This window comes from Vipera berus, assembly GCF_964194415.1.
Source record: "Vipera berus genome assembly, chromosome: 3".
Lineage (NCBI taxonomy): Eukaryota > Metazoa > Chordata > Lepidosauria > Squamata > Viperidae > Vipera > Vipera berus.
In genome coordinates this window covers 169,696,922-169,717,808 of record NC_138204.1, presented here as the reverse complement: position 1 = coordinate 169,717,808, position 20,887 = coordinate 169,696,922, and the positions used below count along the sequence as shown (strand labels likewise).

The 20,887-nt window shown below is 39.3% G+C and overlaps 1 protein-coding gene across 1 annotated transcript; it reads right to left on the bottom strand.

Annotated features, from left to right (window-relative positions):
- Positions 1 to 108: 108 nt before the first annotated feature.
- CABYR (calcium binding tyrosine phosphorylation regulated) lies at positions 109 to 14,174 on the bottom strand. Its single transcript, XM_081326002.1, has 5 exons — positions 13,955 to 14,174; positions 13,724 to 13,777; positions 5,893 to 7,134; positions 3,660 to 3,800; positions 109 to 255 (listed from the first exon to the last, which is right to left on the bottom strand). The coding sequence occupies exons 1-4, from the start codon at positions 14,100 to 14,102 to the stop codon at positions 3,667 to 3,669; spliced, it is 1,578 nt and encodes a 525-aa protein (XP_081182128.1). The 5' UTR covers positions 14,103 to 14,174; the 3' UTR covers positions 109 to 255; positions 3,660 to 3,666.
- Positions 14,175 to 20,887: the final 6,713 nt, after the last annotated feature.

Genomic DNA, 20,887 nt, shown 5'->3' with positions numbered 1-20,887 from the left:
AGGTGTCTGAAGTTCCATGTTTTTGCTAGCAATCATTTTTAAATTTTCAGTTTGTATAGAAAATCAACTTAAGGAAACTCCTGGTTTATAATTTTATGCTACTTGGCTACCAGTCTTAAGCCATAGGGAAAAAATGTCTTTAGATTCAGATTCCTTGTACTGCTTTTATTGCTTGTACTAGTAGTTAATCAAATTTAAATTAAAGATGCAGCTTTCCATTCTGGGGTGAAATGTTGGACAGCACCTCTTCTCAATCTGGGAGGAAAAAAACATCAGCTCAGTACATTTAGCAATGGTTCCTGGACAGTACTGTAAAAATACATCATTTCTAGTATCAAGCATCAATGCTGTCACTTACCTCTCACAAAAATACATAAAAAGGCAGCATCTTTAGATTTGGTCTTGACTCGAGATAATAGTCATTGGATTTAGAATCCAACAACCCCTGGAAACATTCAGGCTTTCTCATCCTGCTCAAAAGCTTGGATGAATTTATTTTACAAAGGACAAAACCCTTCATACAAGAGTGTGTAGTTCAAATTTGGATAGCCTCCAAAAGTAAACAGAGTTGCACTTCAACGGCTGCTCTTAGGTTACCCTATCCTACTATACAGGGTTTCTCAATTGTACTAAGCCATAATTCAGCTTATTAGGTTTTGGCTTAGAGTACTATGGGAATCCAGGAATGATGGCCTTTTCTGCAAACCATGGAAGAAACAAGCTATGACTTAGTATAGTGGGTGAAAATAGTCACTGATATCCACAACTTTATAATGTGGGAAATCTGATAGATGAAATGAGTAGTTTTAAGTAGGTTTTTTTACTATAGGTAAATGCATATACAAGGAGGGGCTTGGAACAAATCTCTGCCTGTTCTGAATTATTGGTGCAAGGAGATCTGTTTAGTCATGGATATAACAATGCCGGTAATTGTACACAGTAGAACATATATTGTAGGGGTTCACACGCTCCTGGTGGAATCTTATTCACATGTGTAGTTAACTATTTGCAATTTTTTATTTATTTATTTTTTTAATCCCATTTATATCCCGCCCTTCTCCGAAGACTCAGGGCGGCTTACAATTTAAGCACAAACCAATGTGCTTAGCAATAGCCTTCATTCTATGTATATGCCTGCTTATTAGGGCTTTCGCCCCCCCCCCCCCCAAGCGGCATTATTACAAAGTCAGCTTACTGCCCCCAACAATCTGGGTCCTCATTTTACCTACCTCGGAAGGAGGGAAGGCTGAGTCAACCTTGAGCCTGGTGGGATGCGAACCTGCACTAATTGCAGGCAGCTGGTGTTACTTAAGGAGGCATTAGCCCACTGCTCCACCAAGGCTCTTTAAAAATTTCCTTAGAGACATTTCTTCCAAGTGGGGAAAAGATGGGAACAAGCTGCAGACTTTTTAAAAATGCCTTATGAAGATATTAATAAATGTTTTAGTTTCACATAATACGTTGGATCCAAGGTTTGCTTCTCAGCAAGTTAGACTAATAGGAGCAGAAGAGGAGTGAAATCAGGACACATTTTTCCTTTTAATCAGCCCATGATTACTACTCATGACTTTAAATAGGTCACTATCACTATCTTCTCATTACTGCTGTCAACCATTTATTTGTGGTAGGAACAAATTAAGTTTTATATAGTCTAAATTTTTTTTATCAGTTTCAGTGAACTATACAGGCAAAAGTAGGTCCACCAGTCTAGCTGATGACAGTAACAAACACTTTGTGAAAAACCATTTCTTCCATCTAACATTCATTTCAACCTACTAAAACTTAATTGTGGTTTTGGAATGCTTTGAACTTCAAAAACCACTGCTATATAATCAAATTTCCATTGTATCTTTTTAGCCAGTGTACCACATCTTCAGTCTAATACATATATATATATAAAACATACGCTACTGAATGACAAGATTCATAGTTAGCCTGAAATCAGCATCACAAATTGTATTTTCAGGAAAAACGCACTGATTTTGAACAAGTATGGCTTGAATGTTTTGAATACAGCAAACACACATCAGTTGGACATAACCTCAATGTGCTATAAATGTGTGAGAACACTATTGCCATCAATATGGTACAGAAATATGCCATAAGCTGGGGTTTTCAGTCAATTTTACAAACAACCCTATTTCTCTCTTTTACCTGTAATAGTGGCAGGAAAATCAAGCTTTCTTTATTATTACAACTTGGAAACAAGCAGGTTTTCAGGGGTCTACCATTAATTCTGATAAATAGCACTATGCATGAAAGGAAAGGAAGGCAATGATAAAAATGCACCAAAAGGGTTTGTATGTAAGTGCTGCTGTTGAAAGCTAGCTCACATGTTTTTTAATTGAAAGAAGGCAGATTTAGCCAAAGTTTTAAAAGGCTGGGAAGAGAGGCCCAAATAGAGCACTCTTCTGCAACTCAACCAAAATTTATTTCCTGCATTCAGAGCACAGCTGGAGAAGGCAGCCTATGATATCAGGAAAACAGTATGGCTGCTTCAATAGGTTGCAAACCAATGCACCTTCAAACCCAAGGAACATTTAATATGCTCCTCCTTGGGTTTTTAGTGAGCCATTAGAATAATGTTAAAGATGGTCTAGGACGGGTAGGCAACCTCGGCTCTTTTATGACTCATGGACTTCAACTCCCAGAATTCCTGAGCCAGCATAGCTGACTCAGGAATTCTGGGAGTTGAAGTCCATGAATCATAAAAGAGCCGAGGTTGCCTACCCCTGGACTCTAGGAGTAGAGAAACCCTGGTTCTTGTCTCTCATTAACCCAAGTTAAGAGTTGTGGGAAAATTAGGAGGCAAGAGCATTAGGTTTGTTTGTTTCCCTGAATTATATATATAAGATGAGATTTTAAGAAATTTAGTACTAATCTATTGCAGGAATCTCAACCATGGCAACTTTAAGATACAGGTGGGAAGTTGAAATCCACACAACTTAAAAGCTATCCACTGATCAGTTGTCCACTGATCCAATGGATGCTCTTGAGGTGGCTTTAGACCGTCTCTCTTGGCCCAGCCTACCTGACAGGATTCTTGTCAGAAAAATAGGAGGAGGGAGCATTATGTAGGCTGCCCTGCGTTCTTTTACACAAAGTGGGGATATAAATAAAATTAGAAATATTTTTATAACTTTCTGGAAAAGAGGCATTATCTCTACATTCACTGTATTTTGATATTTGTTCATCTTAAAACAGCTGCACTTGCTTGATTCCTTGCCCCTAAGAAGAGAAAAATGAAGGAACTCAACATTATACCATGTCGGCACCCTGTCAAATCTTGTGCATCCCTGCTCCCCCTCAAAGAAAAAAAGTACCATTCAGTTGCAAAAGAAAATAAAAGCTGCTTGCTCTGCTTAACGCTGATCTTTGGCTTGTGCCCTTAGAATGATATCTGGGAGTGGTTGCTACAAACCATCAAGAATATCATATGGGCAGAAGAGCAACTATACCAAGAAACATCTTATGAGCCCACTTTAGACAAATGTGTCAGGTTTCATCTCTCATCTAATCCCAACCATATTCACTGTCCATGTTGATGGGACCAATGAGATTGAACGCTACATATCTGAAAAACACCAGGTTTGAAAGGTGTGTGTTTAAAGCATTATCAAGCTTTTAGGGCCTCTACCAAACCCTGAACATCCACTCACCGTTTTGCTATTCTGTCCTGCGTAGAGAGGCAGTTGTAAATGTGATTTCTCCTGCTATACCATAACTGCCTGCAAAAGCTGCTTTATCCCCAGCTCCTGAGCCCATCTTCCCATTCATCACATCTTCAAGAGGTATGGCAACTGAAAGAAAAACTGGAGTTGGAGGCCTGCCACTATCTTGTGCAGGGTTAAAATTGGGGTTGGCCGTTTTTGTATCTGCTGCCCTGGCGACTGGTACGGGGATTGTAGCGAACCTCCTCACAGTACCATTAGCGTCCGGCTGTGTTAGAACAGCATGGCCTGGGATAGGTTTCCAGTCCTGTTTATTCTGAACAGAAGAGCCCACTAAAATGAAAGGTGGTGCATTTCCCTTCTTCCCATCTTCCATCATCACATAAGTTGGAGAGGACACTTGTGGTGGTTGACCTTGTTGTATCATCTGCGGCTGTAGATACTGCGGTTGGTCCTTACCACTAGATATGAATAGGGTTGCTTGGGGAACAGTAGCACCAGTTCCAACAGGTGGAAGGGGTGGTGGAGGTGGTGGTGACTTACGACCTTGTTGTTTCAAATCAGTTAGACAATAGAGAGTCCACACATTAGAATATGGTGGTGGCTGTCCTGGTTCGCTTGTTGCCATGGCTATAAAATAAAAATTTAAAGAAAAATTTGCTGGCATGAAAGACCATCTACTAGGATGTATGAACTGCAGTCATAATGCATATCTTTACAAACAACTTTATGCCGCAAAGAAGCATGTTACAAAGAAGAGAGTGTAGAGGCAAAAAGGTGCACCTTGGTATGTTGAAAATAGATGGACAACAGCAATGTGCCTTGTGGTGATGAAGCTGCAGTTCAGCTTAAAAAGATGCACAGAGCACATTTTTGATTCAAATCATTCATTAATTACAAGAAATTGCCAAATTGCCAATATTCAACATGTGTGAGAGTCCTTTGTCAGCATAACATCAGTCAGTTAGATTTTACAGGCTTGCCCCACAGGTGAAGCCTTAGGGTCCTGTATGAATTCATTTTCATCAGCTCCAGTGAGTCAATGCAAAAGCTGTTGGATGATAAAACTCCAACTCAAATGATTGGCAGCTTAAGATATTAAAAAATACATCCATGACAAGCTTCAGTATCCTTTTAACCCTTCAGCATTCTCTCTTCTGTAACATGCTTTTGTTTCTTACCTACCTATCTCTCTAACATAACGTGATTCTTGGGAGATTTTGCAATCAGAGGTCAATGGATAAAAACCATTAATCATTCTCCAGCTGGGAACAGTGATGGCTTAGACGCTTATTACAGAGGCAAGAAAATGTTTGGAAGAAGTCCAGCCAGGGAGGAAAGCTAGGCCTCCAGTTGCAACAATCCCATGTTTCTAAGTAAAAAGCAACTAGTCCATCCTCTGTAGGCATCTGGAGAAGATTGGACCTAATGGGACAAGCGAAGGCAACCACCACCATTTCTTTTAAATGCAAAAACCATGTCAACGCCACAGTTGAGTCTACTATGTTTTTAAAAAATTAGTCACAGTCACCACCTCACTTTCCTCCAGCTGCCATGGGCATGTATGCAATTTTGATTCAAGCTGTGCAGTTTACTGTGAGCAAGTCTTCTGGTAGGAAAATGTAAGGCCAAGCATCTTCTATACCAGTGTTCCCTTGCTGAATTTCATCCCATGCTGCTTCTCCGTCTCTGTACAAAAAGAATATAATACAGGAACAGGAAACTAGGGCAAACTTGTGCAAAGAAAACTTTAGGACTTATTCACAATCCACTGCACATCTAGAAGGATCCCACAGGCAAAAATTTCACACATGCACATTCTGCCTGACAAGTCCTGTGGGCCTGTAACACCCCAAAACAAAAGTAAGCATCATTTACTTCAACCCTGCACTGGCATGGCTATTTGCATTTAAACAAGTAAAGTTCCAGTCCTTGAGGTACTTTCTTGGCCAAAGCTACATTGCAGGAGTGGAGAAACTTGTAGCCTTCCAGATGTTGCTGAACTGCAACACCCAACAACCCTCAGTATTAACTGTAATGGCTGGGACTGTTGGCAGTTCTAGTTCAGCTATAGCTGGAGAACTAACCCCTTTCCTGCTAATTTATTGTCAGCTCTTACCAACATAAATGCACCCAAGGAGATGGAAATGATTACTACTTACAGAGCTAAAATATTACAATCTGGAATAGGAAGGATTCAGAAATATCTTGACTTTCTTACCTGACATAATAAAACCTGGGTCAGTTGATTTCAGTTGCTCTGTAGTATCCATTCTGTCAGGGTCACATTCTGCATCATCTGCAGATGGATCTAGAATACTAGTAAACTGGCCTGAATTTAGTGAAGCCGTTAGCGGATCTAAGAGACAGGCTACTTTGTCTACAAAAGGAATGACTATCTGCTGTGGAAACTGCTCTACATAAGGTGGTGGTACAGGCTCTCCACCAGCGCTGGGGTCATCATCACCCACGGGTGTGATGTGTATGTCTGATGTGAGCTCAATTTCACTTGGGCAACCCTCTGCCTGCAACAGGTCTTTATCAAGAGGCGGTGGTGGTAGCGGCGGGGGTGGCTCTCCTTCCTGCAAGGGATCTGAGGAAGCTTGTTCTACTAGGTCAGCAGGTGGCTGCTCCCCCTGGCTGCCCGAGGTAGCTACTTCCTCCTGGACGGAGCTCTGACTTTGAGTGACTGATCCAGCCCTGAGAGAAGGTGCAGAGGTTCTGTTTTCTACTTCCTCTGGGGCAACTTCCCCTTCCTCTGGGGCAGCTTCCCCTTCCTCTGGGGCGGGCTCTGCTTCCTCTGGGGCAGGTTCTGCTTCTGCTGGGGCAGGCTCTGCTTCTGCCTCAGCAGGTTCTGCTTCTGCCTCAGCAGGTTCTGCTTCTGCCTCAGCAGGTCCTGCTTCTGCTGGGGCAGGTCCTGCTTCTGCTGGGGCAGGTTCTGCTTCTTCTTCAGCAGGTTCTGCTTCTGCTGGGGCAGGCTCAGGGGCAGGCTCAGGGGCAGGCTTGGGGGCAGGCTCAGGGGCAGGTTCTGGAGCAGCTGGTTGGCCAAGTGCCATCGCGGCCATTGCCTCGCTGGCAGTGAGGGACAACGTAGGAAGGGTCTGCACAGAGATGGCCACATCCTTCAACTCAGGCTCAGTACCCATCGTTTCAACATTACCTAGCATTTGTGTTGCTAGCTGAGCTGGATCGGCCGGGATATAGGCAAGTCCTGCTCCCTTGTCATCCCCAGACTTTTCTACAAATTCGTCAACAATAGATGGGAACTGAGTAGTTTTGGTGCTCAGTTCATGAGACTCTTCGCTTATCTGGTCCTCTTCTGTGTCAGTTGATTTCTCCTTCCGTTTGGGTTCATCATGAATTGGAATTGTGTCAAGATCTGGCCGAAATGCATCTCCAACATCTGCCCTTTTAGAACGGGGCATCTGTGTTGCTGCTCCTGGTCCTTCTGCCCATCTCTCCACTGCAGGAAGACAAATAGGAAATGAGTAAAAAAAAAAAGCCTCATCAACACAAAGAAAGTGACTGACTTCCAAGTCAATTTTGGAAGTCAAATATCTACATTTTGTCTGCCACTAGGAAAAGCATGCAATAAGTGGTTAATCCAAGGCTGTACATGATTGGTGGACCCAGAGGTTACTCGGTTCATCTAACTGCACACATTGGCCTATGGTTGCAGATGAGAAATTATCTGCAGGCTTTTGTGATAATCCATCACAAAGCCAGGCTGGCCATTTCCTATATTCAGTTTGCATATTTGTTTAATTATTCCTTTTATACACTTATAAGGCCAATCAACTCAAGCAAGGTGACTCTGGGTGGCATGGCAGAGAAGTAAACACGAACAAAAATTAAACCTCCATCATTAAAAAGAAGTCAAAATACATAAAAAAACACATGGGAAGAGATTTGATATCTAACCACCAGCTGTTCAAATGCTGTATAGAAAAGCTGTAAGCAGAAGAATAAGATGCTGCAAGTGCAAACTTTGCCCTAGAGAAGATTTTTAATGCCTATTACTAAGAGGTAGGTTGGGGAAAAACCTTCTTTAAAAATTAGAGCATTGTTTCTCAACCTTAGCAATTTTTAGATGTGTTGACTTGCTGGCTGCGGGATTCTGGGAGTTGAAGTCCACACCTGTCAACCTTGCTGAGGTTGAGAAATACTGACCTAGAGAGATTGCCAGTTAAGAAAAACACCACACTGTTTATATTCCATCAGATCTGGCATAAGGAAACCTCTTAAAGTTCTTAATGGAACATCTTTGGAGCCTCACATTCTATGTGCCCTGGAAACCTTAAAGAGTTTTTCCATCTTGACCAACAACTTCTCACTGTGTCCTGTCATTAGAGGTTACAGATTGATCCTACATATTTCTTGGACCAACCATACATTGTGCTATTGCAGAAGAGGAGGAGGTTGAAATGGTGGACTTCAGTCTTCCCCCGTGCTTTTCTATCTTTTCTGACAGTTGGTCAACAGCAATTTTAGCTTTAGTATGAAGGCTTTTAAAACTCTTCCCATTTTACTGGTTATTTCCTCCTGCAGTTTACTTCCAGAAGATTATTTTTTTCTTCTAGAACTGCTTTGCCAAGGCCTGATGCCTAGCAGGGAGGCAGATGAATAAGATGGTGCTACCACAAACAAATGTGTAACAACTATTGGACAAGAAGTATAAATAAGAAATGTGTATTAATAGGAGGAGGAGGAATTGCTATGGCTCAGTGGGTTAGGACGCTGAGCTTGTCGATCAGAAGGTCGGCAGTTTGGTGGGTCGAATCCCGAGTGCCGCGTAACAGAGTGAGCGCCTGTTACTCGTCCCAGCTTCTGCCAACCTAGCAGTTCGAAAGCACGTAAAAATGCAAGTAGAAAAATAGGGACCACTACGGTGGGAAGGTAACAGCGTTCCGTGCGCCTTTGGCATCTAGTCATGCTAGCCACATGACCACGGAGACGTCCTCGGACAAGCGCTGGCTCTTCGGCTTTGAAACGGAGATGAGCACCAGCCCCTAGAGTCAGAAACGACTAGCACGCACGTGCGGGGGAACCTTTACCTTTTACCTTTTATTATATAGGGTTTTGGAAACTTACCTGAGATGAGCTCAGTACAGACCTATATGGGAAAGGTGCTATAGCCAGCAACTATAGCCAGACTAATCCAAGGAATATCTTTGCTAAGGAAGAAGGGCTCTCAGTTACTGAACAAGATTGAGATTTTCTCCTGTATTTGCAGCCCTTTGTTGAACTTTGCTCTTCCTGTGTAAATTATGCTTTACAGTTAGTTTCTCCTTTGCTATGCTTTGGATAATACACCCTTTCAGCTTTTATTTCATTTTTCTGGTGTTGGAAGTTTTGAAAAGGGATATTAGGCAAGATGGGAAAATAACAGGTATAAATATCAAAAAGGAAGTTTATAAATGAGAGCATTTGCTGGCAATTTAGTTATATTTTTGCAAGATCCAAAACCCAGTATAGAATATCTGATGAAGAAATTAAATGAGTTTGGAGCTTTAGTGGACTTTATAATAAATAGACAGAAAAGAGCAATGCTTGTTAAAAATATGACCTCTCAGGATTATGAAATATTGACTAAAATATAGGGTTTTAAGGTGGAGAAAAAAGTGAAATACCTGGGGTTATATTGACTAATACAAATGCTAAATTCTTTCAAAATAACATTGTGCCTCCGTGATGTTATATATGTTGATGGCAGCAAGAATACTTTATGCACAAAAATGGAAGGATACTTTGATTCCCACAATGGCTGCAAAAGTTGATGGAGTTAGCAGAGATGGCAAAATTGACTGCTTTGTTTAAAGAAAAGAATTTTGTTTTTACCTGTGTACTTGAGGTGGAAAAATTTTATGCTTGAGGTGGAAAAATATTTCCCTGGAGACAATTAAACACAGATTGGACAAAAAAACCAGGAATTTCTCAAGAATGCTTTTGCAGTTGGTCTATCCATCCCTAGATTGCTAGGACTACAACTTCCAAAAATCTCAGCTAGCACGGCCAAAATCTACTGAGTTGGGAGAGGCTGAATTTCTTACCAATGATGGTCTGTGGCCTGTGACCCTGAGTTTAGGTTTGCCACACATTCCATATGCCTCACATTTAAGGATGGCTATCACAGCTACTTATATGCTATAACACATTTCTGGTTGGGGAAATCAGCAGCTGAAGAAAATTTACAATCCGCCTGCCAAGAAAAGGCACTGAATGCTATTTTCATGTGAAGAAAATACATCACAGGTATATGCTTTATAAATGATCCTTCCTATTTTTGCATCATTCCCAAAACACACACTGCACATTTTGAGGATGTTAAGGATTTTGGAAACCCTTCTAGAAAATAAAACCACTAGATAATCCAAAAGGTAAATAAGCAATGAATATAGCCCTGCAAAAATTGCTCAGCATTTTCTCTCTCCTTAATTTATTATTTTCTATCATTCCATTCCCCCACTCATTAAATCACTCTTCCTAATCTAATGCTTACAGCCTGGAATTGATTTGGTTAATCAGCTAGAGTTGGAAGCACCAATTGAAGCAAATGAGTGATACCCAAAAAGGAAAGGTACCGGTACTTTTGTTTTCAGAAGGCACTAAGTTAGTGGAGAACGAGCTATACTGGAAGCACTTGCTGAATCAACTCAAATGTTCCTAAATTAAATGACAAAGAAAAATATGAAAAAATATGCTATATAGTGTGACAAAAGGAGAACGTGTTAATATTATCAGCAAGAGGGAAATGAGAGTCCAAAAGGGTTTTTTTTAGTTGATTCTAAACAGCTTTTGCCAACCTAGGCGTGATCCCACTATGTGGATCTTTACTTTCCAGAATTCTCAACCATCACCATAACATATTCTGACCAGAAATTTTGGACACTGAAGATAATCACATCTGGGGAATTCAATTTTAATTATATTAATTGCTTCTTTTAAAGTCCTAACTCTTAGTGAGCTCAAGGATATGCCTGTGTTTTTTCTTGGAAATATTATGGATGTGGTCTGTCATAGCGTTAATCCATCCTGGTCTCTCATCCAACTATTAACCAAAGCCAACCCTACTTAGCTTTTTCAAGGTCAGCTAGAGTCAGTTAGGTACTTCCACCTGCTATAATTCTCAATTATGGTTCAGATTTAGTCTTACTAAGGAAAAATATTGAAATCAATAAGAAAGTTTGTTATAATTCATTTAAGCTCTGCTCATTTCTATGGGTCAACTTATAAACCAGGTTCACACTGCCGACTGTCATGTTTTCTTTAAGCAGGCTTCAACTTAAAATGAAGAAGTTCACAATGTCACTAAACCATTATTAGTGATTATTACAAATTACATCATGCTAAGACAGAAACATCAATGACTTGCTATCTAACCCAGCATAAGTATTGCCACGTCTAAGCCCAATTATGAGTACTTAGTTATAGCAAAGATAAATATCTTATAAACAAGATTTCAGAGTGGAAAATCATGCCTAAAATTTCAGATAGTTCTCAGTGGCTTTTGTTTGTTTGTTTGTGTGTGTGTGTGTGTGTGTGTTTGTGTGTGTGTGTGTGTGCGTGCGTGCGTGTTTGTGTGTATTTTAAACAGCCTTTACCACTGGCTGCCTTCTCAAATGTATTGGAGTTCAACTTTCATAACTGCCATCCATTGAACTAGGAGAGGATTTATAATTATAGTTCAACATATTTGAAGAGCAACAATTTGGAGAAAGTGATTTTATAATATGATGGAGCAGAACAAGATAAAGGAGAAAACATCTGGGATCAACTTAACTTGACGGCCCTCTGGTGGTGGGAGAGAGGGTTTTTGTTTTTGCTTTGTTTTTTGAAAAAATTATGAAGAGGGAAAAAGGCAAAGAGGCAAGGCAGCCTGCAGACATGAAGGTTAGCCAATCAAAGAATTATAAAACATTTTTTTTATTTAAGCTACTGCATTATGCAGACCATCCTGTAAAAATATCCAGAAATTTCTATCAGAAATAGAGTAAAAGACAAATTCAAGATCGCAAGTGCTATTTTTGCATGGCACAATAGACCACAAACTAGTTTAATTTGTCATATCACCATGCTATTTTTAGTTCATTTATGCTTTGTGTGTTGTGTAAATCAGAAATATTCGATTGGGTAAACTGGCTAAAAGTTGTGAGTAGGCATGCTGTGCCAAAGAGCTACCTTGAGTCACAAAGGAGCCAAATGTATTTTTGCCTGGCGTTTTGTGGGAACCAGGCAGCTGTCACCAGCGCAGTAGTCAAGAAAAGAGAATACGTGCAGTGTAGAAAGCTGAGAAGTGAAATGAGAAATGCACAATGAGATAAAAAGAAGCCCCATGGTAGGAATTATTCTCTCTCTCTCACCAACAATCTGCTGATTTTGCTGCCAGAATTGGTTCGCTGGCAATGGTGCTCCTTGAATTTGAATGAGAGCACTTTGGAATGAGCCAGATAAATTTTGGACAGCCATGGACCCATCTGGGAAGGGGAATCTTGAAGATTCGTTCCCTTTGGGAGCGGTCAGAAAGTCAGGCATCCATTTCCCTTCAGCATTTTGTTTTCTAAGCATGCCTGGGTATTAACTTTCACTTTTTGAATTTATTGCTTCACTTTGCTTTTTGTCTTTAAAAGTTGACTGACTGGTTGAATGCTGACCCAACTTAACCCATTGCTGGATTTTATCTGAGTTTTTTTCCTCTTCCTTTTGATTTATGTTGTTTTGAATAATTTTTGCTTTTCTGTATGGAAACGCGGTGTGTCCTTGGAAGTGCTTTGATTTACATCATTGTTAGGTTTTCCCCACAGGGTTTTTGTACTTTATTAACTTGCAAAATGTTTGGAGCTTATTTTTTAAATTTTTCTTTAAGCTTTGCAAATGGATTTAGTAGTTTAAATTCTTTTGGGCCTGTTTCGCAAGGGATGAGAAATTAATTTTGTAGTAATTGTATTAATCAGTATTCAACAAGGGGTTGTTAGTTTTTCTTTTCTTTTCTTATTCAATGTGCTTTTCTAGTGTTTTGCTAGGTTTTTGGTTTTTTTCTATTTAAATTTTTTGGAGTTTTGCATTTTAATCATTTTTTGTTTCAGATGAATGCTTCTGGAGCCCATATAGAATCCAGGGACATTCTTGGCAAGGAAGATTTGATGTCCCTATTTTACGGCATGCCAGATACTCATCTAATATTACTTAAAGTAAAAATATTAGTTTTCAAAAAAATGTGGGAGGGTGCATGGCAACTTCAGAGTTGCAGTCAAAATGAAAAATTCAGAACAGCTAGAGGCTTTCAAAAACTGCTTGGAAACATAGAAGAATCACAGTGCTGGATTTGCCGGGTGCTTAGCAAGGCCATCAAGTTTGATCCCCTGCACAGTGATGGAATCCAAATGAAAGCATTCTTAGCATCCTTCCCCTGTTTTAATCATCTAGCTCCCTAACTCCCAGCCAGATAACTGTGGACTGATGAGGAATATGCTAACACATATTTCCCACACTGAGACAGTACAATCTCAGCCCTGGTAGCAACTTGAAATCTTTCCTTTTGCTTATTAACCCTTTCACATTCTGTCAATAAATTGTTCCAATCTTCAGGACATTCCTGGACTGCACTAAAATTACGTTCACTGCTTACCCAATCTCTCACCTCTCATTTCCATGAACAAAAGTATTAGGCTTTGGCAAATACGCAAATCTATTGAATCAAGAATTTTACATTACTACTATTTCAAACAACAACCCTGTTGGGTTTTTTTAAAAATCAGGTGTTTTTCTGCTATATTTAATTCACATAAATATAAGTCACCTTTGGTTTTTCAGATTTATAATCTATGGATGGATGTTATGAACGGGATGGATGGACGGAAGATTTTCAGTGTAAAAACAATGTCAGGGAGGAAAGCCTTGTCTTCCACTTTCAGTCGCAGGGTCAGAAATTACATTTATATTTTCTTTAAAGTCTCCCCTCAAAAGAAACATTAAATAATGTTTAATTAAATAACATTACATTAAATAATGTGCAACCCTGGCAACAATTCATTTTTAGTACTTTAATCTCATACCTCTTATCACATGAAATTCTCTCACCAGTTCTTTGATATCCATATTAGGATGTTCTGGAAAGAAAAGACGGAGAAAGGCAATCAATTTATAGACCTAAATCTCTGCTTGTACAAAACTGACATGCGAAACACATTTCCTATCAGAGCTAATATAAGGACACACTTGTTTGACTGATTGTTGGTTTGCTTATATTGATGAATATTTAACCTTTTAAAACAAAAAAGACAAACCTTCTCGAAAAACTATCAGTTCTTTGAAATATTCAGCAGCAAACTCAGTGATGTTGGAGGGACTAGCTTTGAGAACTGCTCTGCTCACTCCTTCAAGTAGAGTCTTGAGACCATATGGGACCACCATCCTGGGCTTTGCAGTATGCATTGTTGCCAGTTGAACATGAAACTGCAAACTCACAACTGAAAGGAAAGAAAAGGGATGAAAAAGGATTGGGGCACCCCAACTTCAGCCTCTCCCAATCCAATGGCACCAGATGTGTTCGATTTTAACTGTTATAATCCTAGGGTAAGCATTGCCGGTGTTGATTATAAGATTACAGGTCTTGAATGTCCAACATATTTGGAAGGTACCAAATCAGGAAACATCAATCTAGCCTTGTAGCATTTGTGGATTCACCTTTATAGAGCTTGAAGATTTATCCTAAAGGCATTTATGAATCAAATCCGGTCAAGTTGCCTTCATGTGGATTTATATGCATCTCTTCTACTGACTACTGAATTGATTGATAGGAAAAAAAGCCTGGTGCATACCAACTTTGGGTGGAAATTTGTTTTGTGTCATCATCCAACAAATCATTTCAAAGGTCATAATGAGACATAAGGTAGCTCTCAAACAATCTGTTTGCTCAGATTGTCTGATTGATGTCAGAACATTATTTACAAAAGTTATATCAGATTTAAACTGAATATGTTACTTCTTGAAACTGTATATAATATTAAACAAAAGAGACAATTCAGCAGGACCAACTTCAATGGCTTTAGAATTCCACTACTATGTCTAAGTACTAAGTATTCCATTAGTACTTAAGTTTTTAGTTTGTATGCTTAGCTGGAATCTCTATCAGAATTTTAAAATCAATGTTTCACTACTATTGGTACAATCTTATTCCCATGTTTTAGGAATAAGTGCCTACTGAATATGGCAGTAAACTGCAAGTAAATAAATGGCAAATAATTGTTAATTGCAAATAAATCAGTTAAAATATGTGAAACTGAAGTACACGGAACTCAATCAGGAGGACATTAAATGAATCTAGAAAAACAACAGTGAAGTTAGGATATTAAATAAATGTATACAATTTAAAAGGATTTGTGAGTGATGTTGTAGTTAAATCAGTTAAATCAGAAATTGAAAAATGAGAGGAAAATGTTTGTAAAACTTAAGGCCTATGTTCTAATAAGCAAAATATGAAAAATAAAGAATGGAAAAAGCTTGATTTTTGTATCATAAGAAGCAAAATATGACAATAATCACAGACCTGGTGAGATGAGTCTTATTGGAATACAGAAATCAAATGTATTCTAGAGGAAAAGCAATAGAATGAATGAGGAGAAATTGCACCGTAAGTTGCTCTGTAAGTTCTTAGAAACCCAAATGAATTAATTAACTTGTGTAGAGTATCCAGATTTTAAACAGAGGAATAAATAAAAACAATACTCTTGTTGCAATCTACTATTACCTCCTTAACCAAGGAGGTGGATTATGCCTTCTAAAAGGAAACAGCAGATAGTCCAATAATAAGACATGGAACAATACTGTATAGATAAGAGGATTGTAATGCCTCAGTATCTGTTGAAAGACGAATTCTGTCAAGCATGGATTTTCCAGGAAATTCCTGCTTTGTTTTGCTGAAAACTTTTTCCCTTTAAAGAGCAGTTGAAGATAAAAGAGCATCAAATGAAATTGATTTCATACTATCCAATGGGGATAGGGACAAGTTTGTGATAAATGAAACAGTAGCTACATTAAAGGAAAGCAATCAAGTAATGTTGGAGTTTTAAAGGAAACTACAAATTAGTATACTAGTTTTCTCCTAAAAGTACAGCTGCAAATAGTTCAAGGTACTGAAAACGAAAGACAACAGAAGCCACTATGGCTACAAAAAGATTACTGGAAATCCTCCCTCCCAAAAAAAACACCACATAGGATATAAAAAAGAGGGCCAGGCCATCAAGGAGGAGAGTACAAAGCGAGCATAAAATTGTAGAGATTGAGAGGAATGACTAACTCAAAAAGTGTTGAAGTTTGACAAAGGATGTTAAAACAACAAAACAGATCACCTCAGATCTCTTTAAAATAAAAAGAAACCAAAGATGGAAAAATATTAAAAGATAATAATGAAATGACAGAATTAGTTACTTCTTATTTTGGCTCAGTCTTCTCCAGCAAGATATTATAGATTTCATCAGGCATCTTAAAGAGCAGGATGAGGACATAGAATTGAAGAATTAATAAGGCAAATGCTTCTAAGAAAGAGAAACAGGACTAAAAGAATTAAAGTATTCAATTTGACACCATTGTACAGTAGGTTCTAAAGCAATAATAAAGCAATTTTATATATGCGGCCTGAAAATAATGCAGTAATTTTGAGAGTTTAGTCTGGATTTAATTAATTTTAATTAATTTAATTAATTTTAGTATTTTGATGGGATAACTTCATTAGCAGAGTGAGGAAATACTACAGACATAAACTTTCTTGGTTTCAGCAAAGCATTTGGCAAAATATTCCACAATATTGCAATAGCAAGCTAGTTGAGTGTGGGCCTCTGTGCTCTAAACCATGACAGAAGAAATGGTAGAAATACTTATCAAATTTCAAAATGGTAGGAAATTGGGAAGGACAGCTAATATTCAAAGAAAGATATTTCAAAATAAGCTTAGTTTGTTAAAGAAATGGACTGTAAATAAAATAATTATTTATTGAATTCATTCAATGAGAATGAATGCAAAGCTTTTCATCCAGGAAACAAATGCACAGGTACAGACAGGATAGGGAATAATTGACCTGACAATAGTGAATAGTATCTTGAAACTGTAGTTTATTAGAAAATAAATATGAGTCAGTAGAATGATGGGTCTGAAGAAAAAAAAAAGCAAATGCACTTTTAGATTACATGAAAAGAAGTACAAATCACAGAAAATAAGTTTTATTCTGCACTGACTCAAAATTCTAGTTATTCTATTTTGACAAGGATGCATACAAACAAGAATCATTTCCAAAAAGTCAAGAGGATAAACTAGAAACAAAATCCTATAAAGGCAGATTAAAGGAACATGGAACATTAAGTAGGGCTGAATGAATAGTTGAAAAGGTCCTTTGATTTGATGAAGATTTGAGCAAAGCACTCATGCAAATCTTTTTGCTCAAACACTTCAGTGTCCTGCTTCTAACCAGTGCAGCAGAGCAGAGCAATAAAGGTCCTTGGCTCAGGAAAAGTAGTTCCTGTCACGTACAGTGCATGCCCAGTGCATGCCCAGAAGTTATTTCCCCTGAAGTTGATCAGATGTTTAAGGTAGACCAGCCCAATTATACTTCTGCTTATTGACAGTTGCACACCTGCATGACGCCAAGCATTTCATTGCAACAGAATGACTGAAATTCACCAAGGCCTATAAATGTTTAGCCTTCAGAAGATGGAATAAGTGGATGGGATATGATGGCAAATTTTCAAGTACCTGAAAGGATAGGAATGTACTCTTTCATCCCTGATGATAAGACCTGGAATAGGGGGGAAAAACTTCCTACTTGTAAGAACAGTTTGACAATGAAACCACTCAAAAGTGTTTTGAGGTCCAATTCATTGAAAGTGTTTAAGCAGAGACTAGAGAGCAATCTGTCAGGATCTTTTTCATTTGGATTTCTGCCTGGAGCAAAGTTGAACGCAGTAGTTTAAATGTTCTTTTCCCATTCTGATTCTGCTCTTAGAACTGCTAACTCTGGTATATATATAAAAAAAAACACAACTTGGAGCAGAGGACCATATTTGTACCCTTTATAGCAGGGGTTCCTAACCAGGGGTGCTCACACCCCCTGTGGGTGTGAGATGATACGAAAACTTGGGTTTTCAAAATTATAGTGCATATGCATAGTTCATTGCATATACGAATTATGTAAGGGGTGCGAGAATATATCAGAAGCGTTCTAGGGGTCCGGGGTATAGAAAAGGTTGGGAACCACTGCTTTAGAGCCATTAGTGTTCATGAGAGGTAAAACTCTTCCAAGAAATGTGAAAATATAAAATGAATTTGCCACCCATTCTGTATCCAACGACTTTGGGCAGTGAAATTTCCACTCACGTATTCCTAAACCATTTGGTAATGGTTTTTAAGGCCCTACATGGCATGGGTCCGGAGTACCTCGGGGACCACCTGCTGCCGGCGTCAACTTCCCTCCGCCCTTTGCGTTCCCACAGAGAGGGCCTCCTCAGGGTGCCTCCGGTCAGAGAATGTCGGCTGGTGGCCCCCAGGGGGAGGGCCTTCTTTGTGGGCGCTCCGGCTTTATGGAATCAGCTGCCGGTCGAGCTCCGGACGGCACCTGACCTTTGCTCCTTCCGACGCGGTCTGAAGACCCATCTATTTGAACAAGCCGGCCTGGCCTGATGGGGATATGTTGGGGTTTTAATGGGGATTTTTATATTGTATATTGTTATTGACTGTTTTAGCTGGGCTACTATTTAATTCTTTTTTAATTTTTGTATCTTGTATTTTTTATGTATGCCCTGTTCACCGCCCTGAGTCCTTCGGGAGAAGGGCAGTATACAAACACAATAAAACCTAAACCTAGACCTAAACCTAAAACACTCGGATTTTGTCTTTTAACTCCAGCGAGTACACATTTACGATTTCAGGGTCTTTGCCCTGGAAAATGTACAAAACGCGCAACGTTACTTAATTGCTAAACTGCGAAGGCGGGAACTCCTGCAATAGACGTCGATCAGCCAAGTCACCAGAGCCATCGCGCCTTGGCAACTGTGCGTTTCCAAGCCGTTGTCTATGTTGCTGGCTTCGGGTGACGCTTATGTCTGCTGCTGCACATTCCCCTGTTCCGCCCATGCACAGCCACCCGAAAAGGGTCCCGCGGCTTGGGCCTCACTCTCACACTTGCCTTCCCCGCTTCCGATACCGTGCCAGGCGTAAGAGGCCGAGGAAGCCTTTTACTACAGTCCCGCGGTTGACCTGAAAATTCCCCAACCTTCCTTTTTAAAAAAATTTTGCGCTTGTCAGCGATAAGATCGCTCCTTTCTCGCCCCTTGCCGGAGCCTCCTCTGAAGTCAGAGAAGAGCCCCGAGGACCTTTTATACGGATAGGCTCTTAGTGGGCGGGACTAGAGCGCACGCATTTATGAGGTCACAAAGTCCGGCTATTGCTGGTCCAATGATCCAATGATCCGCCTTAAAGACATCTAAGTTCGTCTCAATGTTTTCACATGCTTTTGCACAAACAATGGGAATGTCTATCCTTGATGGAGTTTTGGACTTTAGTTCCCTTAATCTCCAGGCGACACGATCTTCAAAACTCCTAGTTTTTAGAGCAACTGCTGCAATTTCTCTTAACCGAAGACAGCATACTATTAAATAAAAATGTGTTTTTTTAAAAAAAAAAGTATTTCAGATTTCTTGAGAGTAGAACTTGTTCTCTTTACATGATTCCCTGTAAACTTAGCAATGAAGCTAACCCATGAGCCTCTGAGAACATTTAAGCTTGTGTACATTTTATAGTACCAGATACTAACAAGTGGATATTGTGAATAGTTTCTTCTCCCCATCTCTGTCCTATTGTGAAAGGTTTGTCTGGGGTTTCTGCTGCCAATTGCGTGTTCAACGTTAACATGGGGATTATAATTAAACAACTGCAAATGGAGTGTGCATATATTAAAATACTAACATTCCTATAAGCAATACTTTGTATATTTTACTTGGTTGGAATTATTATAGATCCATTTATAGAAATAACTTGTATCTGTTAATTTCCATTTGCCAGAATTAATGCAGAAAAAGAATATTCTATTTGAGGATTTTAGCAAGAAGATATGAACATAGCAGGTGCTGACTATGAAGACTGAAATGCAATTAGCTGCTTTTGAATTTCGAAAGGCATAGATCTAGTATGCCAACTTGTTCCTTTTAGTAGGAAGAAGGCACCAAAAGTGAGTTAAATATGCAACCCAATCCACATTCCTTTCTTTCCTGGATACAGGTCATGTGAGTGTTGAGCAGGAGAATCTTGAACAGAACTCTGCAAACACGGGGGTGTGTCCATGTATACAAATCCCAGATGAAAATTCTGATAGCTGTGAATTCCAAATCAGAATGGGTTCTACATATATGCCATTAAATTTCCTTAGAATTTTATCACAGGTTTCCATATTCAACATAAACAGCATTACCTACGGGAGCACCTACTGCCGGCATCAACTTCCCTCCGTCCTGTACGTTCCCACAGAGAGGGCCTCCTCAGGGTACCACCGGTCAGAGAATGTCGGCTGGTGACCCCCAGGGGGAGAGCATTCTCGGTGGGTGCACCAATCCTTTGGAACCGCTTACCGGCTGAACTCCAGATGGCCCCCGACCTTCGCTCCTTCCGGCGTGATCTAAAAACTTATCTATTCGAACAAGCCGGCCTGGCCTGATGGGTTTGGGTTTTAACTTTATTTTAACTAACCTACTACATTGGGCACAATCATTTAACTTTAAATCTTGTATCCCGTATTCTTATTTTTATTGCCCTGTACACCGCCCTGAGTCCTTCGGGAGAAGGGCGGTATATAAATCAAATAAATAAATAAATAAATAAATAAATAAATAAATAAATAAATAAATAAATAAATCTTAGACAGAAGTTGCTTATAAGACTCCCACAAGTCAACTCATACATTCCATAGGAATGCTGAACCAGAGTAAACTACTTAATTTACTAATTCCATAAAGACAAATTAGCTACACAATACAATATGCCAAGTACAAATAAGACTTAGGGCATGATCTCCAACCATTCAACCCCTCAATATGCCCCTTAATTAGAAATACTTCCAAATATCAAATAAAACCAGCAGCCATATTACAAAAGATAACTGACCATATTATATTACAGATGCAACTTACACGACTCAAATCCCTATTTGATATTGTTGTACTTCCACTCTGAAAGAG